Genomic DNA, 9,208 nt, shown 5'->3' with positions numbered 1-9,208 from the left:
AAGGGGAAATTTTAAATGGCAAATTAGTATATCTTTAGCCACAAAGCCACATATAATGACATAGATTCATACTTTTCACAAATAGCTCTTTCTCAATTCTAAATCTGGTTCTACCATTTGGTTGGTAAGAAACTTCATTTCTCGGTTTTTCTCTGAGACAGGGAAAGAAAGAAAAACCAGAATGAAAGCTATTCCTGGAACAATGTGGCAATTTTAGGACTCTAGGTTCTAAGTTATGTTATAAGCCTATCCAGGTATGTGCTTATCCTTTTGGAGGAAAAGAAAAAGGGGCTTTTACCGCAATCACTGGGGGAATTTTGACACCAGACATATCAGAGCAAGGCAATAGGACGAGTCTCCGAGCATCAGGAACGTCACCACTGATTGGGTCAGTAATTCTTTTGGAGAACCCAAGTGATGAAATGCCACCAGGTTTTAACAATGATGTAGGGACAATAGCCATCCACCCGACAGGCTTAGGGACAAGAACCACCGGAGTTGCACAAGGCGTACGTGTCCTTAAAGCTGAGTAGGGCCCTTTCAGGCAGCTGTGGATGAGGGGACTTGGACCATGTCTCCCAGGAAGGAAGACACAAAGAGAACACTATAGGCAGAGAACTGGAATTGTACCGAGTTCTCCCAGTGTCTGCACTTAAGGCCAAGTTCATCTTGTCTAAAATAAGACAACTTGGGATTTTCAGAAGGCCATGTCAACTGGTCATCAGGAATCGGGTGGTATATTAACTTATACACAGATGGAGCAAGCAGAGGGCTTTTTAGACTGTGAATCACATCATGTGAACCTTTTTCAATGGGTTCCAATCACTTTCGGAACCAAATCCAAAATCTGAATCATGAGCCAATATGTTTGTTATCCTGGCTACTTCTCAGAGTTCATGTCTCACTTCTTTGAACATCCTGCTCTGGGCATGCTCTTGTCCTTGTCAGAACGTGCCAAACGCATTCTTGCCTCAGGACCTTCAGATTTGCTGCTCTCATGGTCTGGAACGTTCTTGACTTGGACCTTTGCAAAGTTTACCTTTTTACTACATTGATATCTCTCGTCACACATCACCAGCTAAGAGAGGCTGCCCCTGATTTGACATAAAATTAGCTTTATCCCCTCATGCTGCCTTAATTTTCCTTCTAGTAATTATCACCATGTGATGATAGGATACCTATGTGTTGACTAATTTATTATCTGTGCCTCACCAGACCACAAGTTCCATGAGGGCAGAGACTTGGTTTTGCTCATGCCTTACCCCGAGACTTAGAATAGGGCCTGGCACATACTGGGTATTCAGCTAATATTTGTTGACTGAATAAATGAATTAAAACAGATATTCAAATGAATCAACTTTTGTAGAAATTTCGTTTCTAAACTAGGCAAGCCTTAAAATAGCAAAAACAGTTACACATAGGAAAATCAAAAGTTTTTTTTTTTTTTTTTAAGAAGGTTACAGGCCCAGCATGGAGCCCAGCATGGGACTTGAACTCACCACCCCAAGATCAAGACCTGAGCTGAGCTCAAGGGTCAGTTGCTTAACCGACTGAGCCACCCAGGGGCCTCCAAAATCAAAATTTTTGACACTTCTGAAAAATTAAATGCCGTAAATAATCTTTGCCATTTCACAATTGATCCCACATTTCCACTTCACCCTCCATGTGGTCATTTAAGCTTGGTCTCTCTTCAGTAGCAAGACATAGGGTTGGGGGGTACCTGGGTGCCTCAGTTGTTAAGCCTCTGCCTTCGGCTCAGGTCATGATCCCAGGGTCCTGGGATCAAGCCCCGCATCGGGCTCCCTGCTCCGTGGGAAGACTGCTTCCCTCTCTCCCTCTCCCCCTGCTTGTGTTCCCTCTCTCACTATGTCTCTCTCTGTCAAATAAGTAAATAAAATCGTTTTAAAAAAAGACATGGGGTGGATAGAATGTCTGTTACTGGTGTCAGAATCTCTAAACACTCTTACTTTGGCAAGGCTGGAGATAAAGCTATTGAAATGTGTCTTGTTCCAAAGAATCCCAGAAATACCAGACAGGATCACTCTTTTGGAAAATTAGACCCACGGAGATTGTCGGTCTATTTAAACAGACTCAAGCCCCAACTTACTAAATCAGCACCTAGTACTCTTCAACTGCACACGCTTGTATCTGAAGTAGCTTGTGCCCCTTAATCGGTAGGAGAGCCTCATTTGTTTATGGAAACGCTGTGATGCCCTGAACGACCAAAGGCTTCCTCTGGAGCACCTTGGAGAGAAAGCTGGCAGGTTCCAGCTGCTCCGTGGGCCTGTGGAGCAAAGACTTTTATCTCTATCAATAAAACTCACCAGCTCAGCCAAGTATTGACAGTGACACCATTATTAGCTCTGCTGTGCACCCAAGTGAACAAATGCTTCCTGAAGTATCTTATGTTACTCTCTTTGGGCATCCCATGCTCTACTTTGATGGAACTGGACCACTCCCGGGGCACCTGGGTGACTCAGTCGGTTAAGTGTCTGTGGTTAAGCTCAGGTCGTGATCCCAGGTACCTGGAATCGAGCCCCACGTTGAGCTCTCTGCTCAGTGGGGAGCCTGCTTCTCTCTCTGCCTGCTGCTCCCCTGCTTGTGCTCTCTCTCCTCTGTCAAATAAGTAAATAAAATACTTTTTTAAAAATTGGACTACTCCCCTTTACTGACCATTCCCTGTGTTTTCCTGCCTTAATACATTTGGTCCTATTGCTCCCTCCCTTGTATTATAGGTTTTTTTTTTTTCATGTATCTATCATAGTAAACTACATACAGTAAACTATAAGTCTATTCATTCCCTCAAGTACAACCTCACATCAAAGAGGAAAAAAAAGTAAGTAAATGAGTCCAAAGATCTGGTCAGAAATTTCATTGCTAAAACATGTAGCACACCAAAGTATCAGTTTTACTCTATGATAACTTTAAAAATAAAATAACAATATACCATCAACGAAGTATACAGGACTCAAAGACATATTCTATTTTTCCCACAATGACTATCTTGATGCCTTATATAAAATAAGGAGGACCAAATTCTCCCACCACCCTCCAAAAAGTTGGTGCCCCAGGTTTGCAAGCATGTGCTTAGACCGTCTATTGGGTAAATCAGCACTATGTAAGGAGAGATCCACACTGTTCCCTCCGATTTTAGAATCCTAATGACAATTATTTCTTTTCTTTTCTTTTTTTTTTTAAAGATTTTATTTGTGTATTTGTCAGAGAGAGGGAACCGCAGGCAGAGGGAGAAGCAGGCTCCCCACTGAGCAAGGAGTCCCATGCGGGGCTCGACCCAGGACCCTGGGATCATGATCTGAGCCAAAGGCAGAGGCTTAACCCACTGAGCCACCCAGGCGCCCCTATAATTATTTCTTTAGTGCAATACAGGGCTGAGGAATGTCCAAAAATAAGGTTGTCTTGAGTAGAAGTATGAAGGATATTGCTCTTATGCTGATGTCCAGAGAAGATAGCTGTTGCCACAGTGTGATTTGAGGGCCACTGCAGAAGTCTGACCCTCCTGACCTGTACTTCTCACCATATACTCAATCTTCATGGCACTTCAAAAGAAGAAATGAGCAGCTTACCTGGATTGACGCATCCTGCTATGTCAGAAACATAACATCTGTAGGAATTTGTTTACTTAACTAAAATATACTCTTTGAGTAAAGCCAGACTTAAGCTTACTTTAAGCTTACGTCTTAAAGCCAGACGTAAGGCTGGTCAACCGTGATGGAGCAGGGAGGTTGGCAGGAGGAGGGAAAAGCTGAAACGTGGTTCATATGAGTTCTGTTTAAATGTGTTATTCAAGTGATGCTAAGGAGTAGCTGAGTTATATAATATCAAACTATTTTTAAGGGAGGGTTTAGATCAGAAAAAAAAAAAAATACTCTTGCATGTGTCAGATCGCTTGCACAGGACCAAATGCACGGACGGCAAATTACAGATGGAAAATTTCGGGAAAGCAAAAGCAGAGGTTGAAAAGCTCCCTATTCAGGGAAGGGCTGAGGAAGGAAAGGAGTGGTTTATGCTGTGGGGATGGATTAATTTTTCTGTTGCGGAGGCTTGGGGGGGTGAGACGGATGTGTCCTTGGCTTGCAGATAAAAAAAGACGGTTCTGGGAAAGACAGCCAAGTGCCACAAGATGCTTAAAGCAGTCACAGTCCTTTCTCGAGGGTAGCTAAGCTCATTGCGTGGAAGGGAGGGAGATAGGCAGGGGTTTTGCCGCTTGACTGAACTGTTACAAGTCTAACTCAACAGCTGGAAAGGTAGAAACAGCCCCCAAAACTCATCAATAGATGAATGAATCAGCGAAGTATGGTGTACACTTGCTGCGAAATCTGATTCGGCCACACAAAAGGAATAAAATACGGAGAGATACATGCTACAACATGGATGAACTTGATAACATTGTTCAGGGAAACAGCCAGACACAAAAGGTCACAGGTTGCTGGCTTCCGCTTTTGTGAAATGTCTAGAATAGGCAAATCCAAGCAAACAGAAACCAGATTAGCAGTTGCCGGGGGTAGGGGATGGGAATTTGGGAGCAACTATTTAATGGGAATGGGGTTTCCATTTGCGCTGATGAAACATTTTGGAACTACATAGTGCCAGTGGGTATACAGTATTGTAAACCACTTAATTGTTTACTCTCAAATGGTTAATTTTATGTGAATTTCCTCTCCGTAGAAAAACTATTTAAGCTTTCCTCAAATTACAGGGGGCTCTAACTCTAACATTCAATATTGAAGTTTAGATAGTTCTTTTTAAGCTGGCCTTACATCAAAGTCAGAAAATAATATTGAAGGGTTAATGAGAACCATAGATAATTGTTTTTATTTATTTAAAAAAAAACTTTAAATCTAGTATAGTGAACATACAATGTTAGTTTTAGGTATACAATACAGTGATTCAACAATTCCATACATGTCTCAGTGCTAATTATGGTAAGTATACTCTTAATCCCTTTCACCTGTTTCATCCATTCCCCCACCCACCTCCCCTCTGGTCACCACCAATTTGTTCTCTGTAGTTAAGTCTGTTTTTTTGGTTTGTCTCTTTTTTTCCCCTTTGATCATTCATTGTTTCAAAAATTCTACTTGTAAGGGAAATCATACGGTATTCGTCTTTCTCTGACTGATTCACTTCACTTATCATTATGCTCTCTGACTGCATCCACATTGTTACAAATGGCAAGATTTCATTCTTTCTAATGGCTCAGTAATATTCTATTGCACATATACATAGATGTGCAATAGAATATTTTATATATATATATATATTTCACATCTTCCTTATCCATTCACCTATCAATGGACACTCAGGCTGCTTCCATGTCTTGACTATTGTAAATAATGCTGCAATCAACATAGGGGAACATATATATATTTGTGAGTTAGTGTTTTCGTATTCATTGGGTGAATACCCAGTAGTAGAATTATTGGATCATATGGTAATTCTATTCTTCATTTTTTTGAGGAACCTGCATGCTGTTTCCCACAATGGTTGCACCAGTTTGCATTCCTATCAACAGGGCACAATGGTTCTTTTTTCTCCGTCTCCTCGTCAACACTTCTTGTTTCTTGTGTTGTTTATTTTCACCATAAACATTCTGACAGGTGTGAGATGATATCTCATTGTGTCATTTGTGTGTGTGTGTGTGTGTGTGTGTGTGTGTGTGTGTTTTGACTGGACTAAGTGGTCTTACTGGGGGAAAGCCAGGACTACAATGGATTTTAGAATTGGCACTGGGGCCCTTCTTCTCGCCAAAGGTGGGCAACAACATTGACAAGGCGCCGGTTGTACACATCCACCACCTGGCTTGGTTTGTCTCCTTCTGTTTGTCCTGTTTGGCCGCCTTGGGAGTCTGCCCTCTTACTCTCCCGGCATGGGACAGGGAACCATGGACTTCACCTCCAAGCATGTGGCTGGCTACTGCTAGGGTGATCAGAGCCTCCACTTCACACCGACCCAGGGTAGCCTCATCCTCTAAGGGTGTGCCTGCCAAGAGCACAACTTGAGCTTCTGGAGCGATGCCCTCGGGTGAGGCTACAGGAACCTTGATCTGGGTGACCATCTCCTGGCCAGTCACCTTGAGAGTATGTAGCTCCTGGGCGTGGACAAGGAGCTGCATGTCAGCTACCCACCTGTGGCCACCACAGCCCCTGCAACCTCACTGGGGCTTTGACCTGCATTTCCCTGTTGAGGAGGGATGAGGAGGGATGTTGAGCATCTTTCATGTGTCTGCTGGCCATCTGGATGTCTTTGTTGCAGAGATGTCTGTTAATGTTTTCTGCGCATTTTTAAATGGGTTATTTGCGTGTTCGGTGTTGAGTTGTATTAAGTTCTTTATACATTTTGGAAGCTAACCGTTTACATGTCATTTGCAAATATCTTCTCCCATTCAGTAGGCTGTCTTTTAGTTTTGTTGTTTCCTTTGCAGTGGAGGAACTTTTTATCTTAATGCAGTCCTAATGTTTATTTTTGCTTTCATTTCCCTTGCCTCAGGAGACGAATTTAGAAAAATGTTGTTATGGCCGATGTCAGAGAAATTACTGCCTGTGCTCTCTTCTAGGATTTTTATGATTTCAGGCCTCACATTTAAGTCTTTAATCCATTTTGATTTCATTTTTGTGTATGATGTAAGAAAATGGTGCGGTTTCATTCTTTTGTATGTAGCCGTCCAGGTTTCCCAACACCATTTGTTGAAGAGACTGTCTTTTTCCCATCACATGTATTCTTGCCTCCTTTAATTGGCCATAAAGTAGGGGGCTTAGTTCTGGGCTTTCTATTCTGTTCTATTGATCTATGTGTCTATTTTTGTGCCAGTAGCATACCTGTTTTGATTACTACAACTTTGTAGTATATCTTGAAATCTGGGATGACACCACCCATTTTGTTCTTTTTCAAGATTGCTTAGACTGGGGTCTTTTCGGTTTCATGCAAATTTTAGGATAATTTGCTCTAGTTCTGTGAAAAATGCTGTTGGTGTTTGATAGGGATTGCATTAAATCTTTAGAGTGATTTGAGTGTATGGACATTTAAATAATATTTGTTCTTTCAGTCCATGAGCGTGGAATATCTTTCCATTGGTTTGTGTCGTCTTCAATTTCTTTTGTGACAGTTTTATAGTTTTCAGAGTACAGATCTTTGCCTCCTTGATTAAATTTATTCTTAGCTATTGAATTTGATACAACTATAAATGGGATTGGTTTCTTAATTTTTTTCTCTGCTGCTTCATTATTAGTGTATAGGAATGCAATGGATTTCTGTATATTGATTTTATATCCTGTGACCTTACTGAATTCATTTATCCATTCTAGCTAATTATTTTTAAACTTCTCTACTTCTATAAACTTTGATTTACTTTTCTACTTTAGTGGGAAAAAAAACATTTTACTTGGGGCGCCTGGGTGGCTCACTGGCCTTTGACTCAGGCCATGATCCCAGGGTCCTGGGATTGAGCCCTGCATCGGGATCTCTGCTCAGCAGGAAGCCTGCTTCCCCCGCCACACACACTGCCTGCCTCTCTACCTATTTGTGATCTCTGTCTGGCAAATAAATAAATAAATAAATCTTAAAAAAAAAAAACCATTTTACTTAATACAGAATATGTATAATCAGTAGCAATACTCAAAATATTTAACAACTTGTACAGCATAGACACTGACCGATCAGATATGATGCCAGCTATCAACTACCAGTGGGTGAATGTCTTTACTTGCTATATCTCTAATAACCAAATGTGATGGTTAATTTGATATGTCAACCCGATAGGGTCGTGGGGTGCCCATCTATCTGGTTCAGCGTTGTTCCTGGGTGTGTCTGTGAGAGTATTTCCAGATGAGATTAGTATTTGAATTGGAAGCCTGAGTAAAGTTGATTGCCCTCCCTAATCATTCAATCTGTTAAAGGCCTGAATAGAACAAATGGCAGAGGAAAGGAGAGTTTGCCTCTTGTGCACCTGATTGCATGAGCTCAGATACACTTCTACCTTCAGATTAGAAATTAAACCATTAGCTTCACTGGTTCTCAAGCTTTCAGACTTGGGCTGACCTATGCCAGTGGCTTTCTTGGGTATTTGGTGGGCACAGGGCAGATCATGGGACTTCCCAGCCTCCATAATCATGTGAACCAATCTCTCTCTATAGACAGAGGATAGATAGATTGATAGATAGATAGTTAGATATAGGTAGATAGTTATCTCCTATTGGTTCTGTTTCTTGGGAGAATTCTAACTAATACTAAGGTAATAGGAAGCTTAGCTGAGCAAACAATGAAGACATAACAAAGGCTCTGTCACATCCCCTTGACTGCATTTGATTTATGCACCTACTACCCTGGGGAAAATAAATAGCTTCATGGGCACTGGTTTTAAAAGCCAGTCATGATGGCTCAACAATATGAATGTACTTAAATCCATTAGCTGTACGCTTAAAATGATTAGATAATAAATTTCAGGCTATATGTTTTTCCCACAATTAAAAATGTCAGTTTTTGCAGTAAAAACTGCAAATGCTGGGACACCCGGCTAGCTCAGTTGGTGGAACATGTGACTTGGATCTCGAGGTTGTGAGTTCGAGGCCCACGTTGAGTGTGGAGATTACTTAAAAATACATAAGTAAATAAATAAAAACTACAAATGTTTTTTAAAAGTCAGTCATATATGTCTGCAAAGTGTTACAGACTGAATGTTTGTGTCCCCTCAAAATTTATATATATTGAAGCCTTGATCCCCACTGTAATGGTATGTAGAGATGGGGCCATGGGGAGGTAATTAGGGTTCAATGAGGTCATAAGGGTAGGGGCCTGGTCTGAGGGGATTAGTACCTTACTAGAGGTGACACCTGAGAGCGTGCTCTCCCTTCCCCCACCCCACTCTAACACAAAGACGACCTGTGAGGACAGGGCTAGACAGTAACCATCTGCAGACTAAGAGATATGACCTCAGAACAAAACCTATCTTGTCAGTACCTTGATGGTGTACTTAGAGAACCGTGAGAAATAAATTCCTGTGGCTTAAACCAAGTCTATGGTATTTTGTTATGGAAGCCTGAACTAAGATGTAAAGATTCCAGTTTTAGGGGGGCCTGGGTGGCTCAGTCAGTTAAGCTTCCCACTCCTGACTTCACGTCAGGTCATGATCTCAGGATGGTGAGATCGAGCCCCGCTCAGTGTGGGGCCTGCTTGAGATTCTCGCTCGCTCTCTTTG

At 41.7% G+C, this 9,208-nt stretch overlaps 1 protein-coding gene across 1 annotated transcript; it reads right to left on the bottom strand.

The window, feature by feature from the left end:
* Window positions 1-246: 246 nt before the first annotated feature.
* Window positions 247-6,133, bottom strand: LOC123388538 (ubiquitin-like protein FUBI). The gene is made up of 2 exons (XM_045068286.1): window positions 5,705-6,133; window positions 247-267 (listed from the first exon to the last, which is right to left on the bottom strand). The coding sequence occupies exons 1-2, from the start codon at window positions 6,128-6,130 to the stop codon at window positions 247-249; spliced, it is 447 nt and encodes a 148-aa protein (XP_044924221.1). The 5' UTR covers window positions 6,131-6,133.
* Between the last annotated feature and the right edge of the window lie 3,075 nt (window positions 6,134-9,208).

The sequence above is a fragment of the Mustela putorius genome, unplaced genomic scaffold, assembly GCF_011764305.1.
Source record: "Mustela putorius furo isolate JIRA1106 unplaced genomic scaffold, ASM1176430v1.1 tig00003901_pilon_pilon_pilon, whole genome shotgun sequence".
Classification (NCBI taxonomy): Eukaryota; Metazoa; Chordata; class Mammalia; order Carnivora; family Mustelidae; genus Mustela; species Mustela putorius.
Note: the sequence above shows the minus strand (reverse complement) of the source record. Positions and strands in the feature narration are given on the sequence as shown.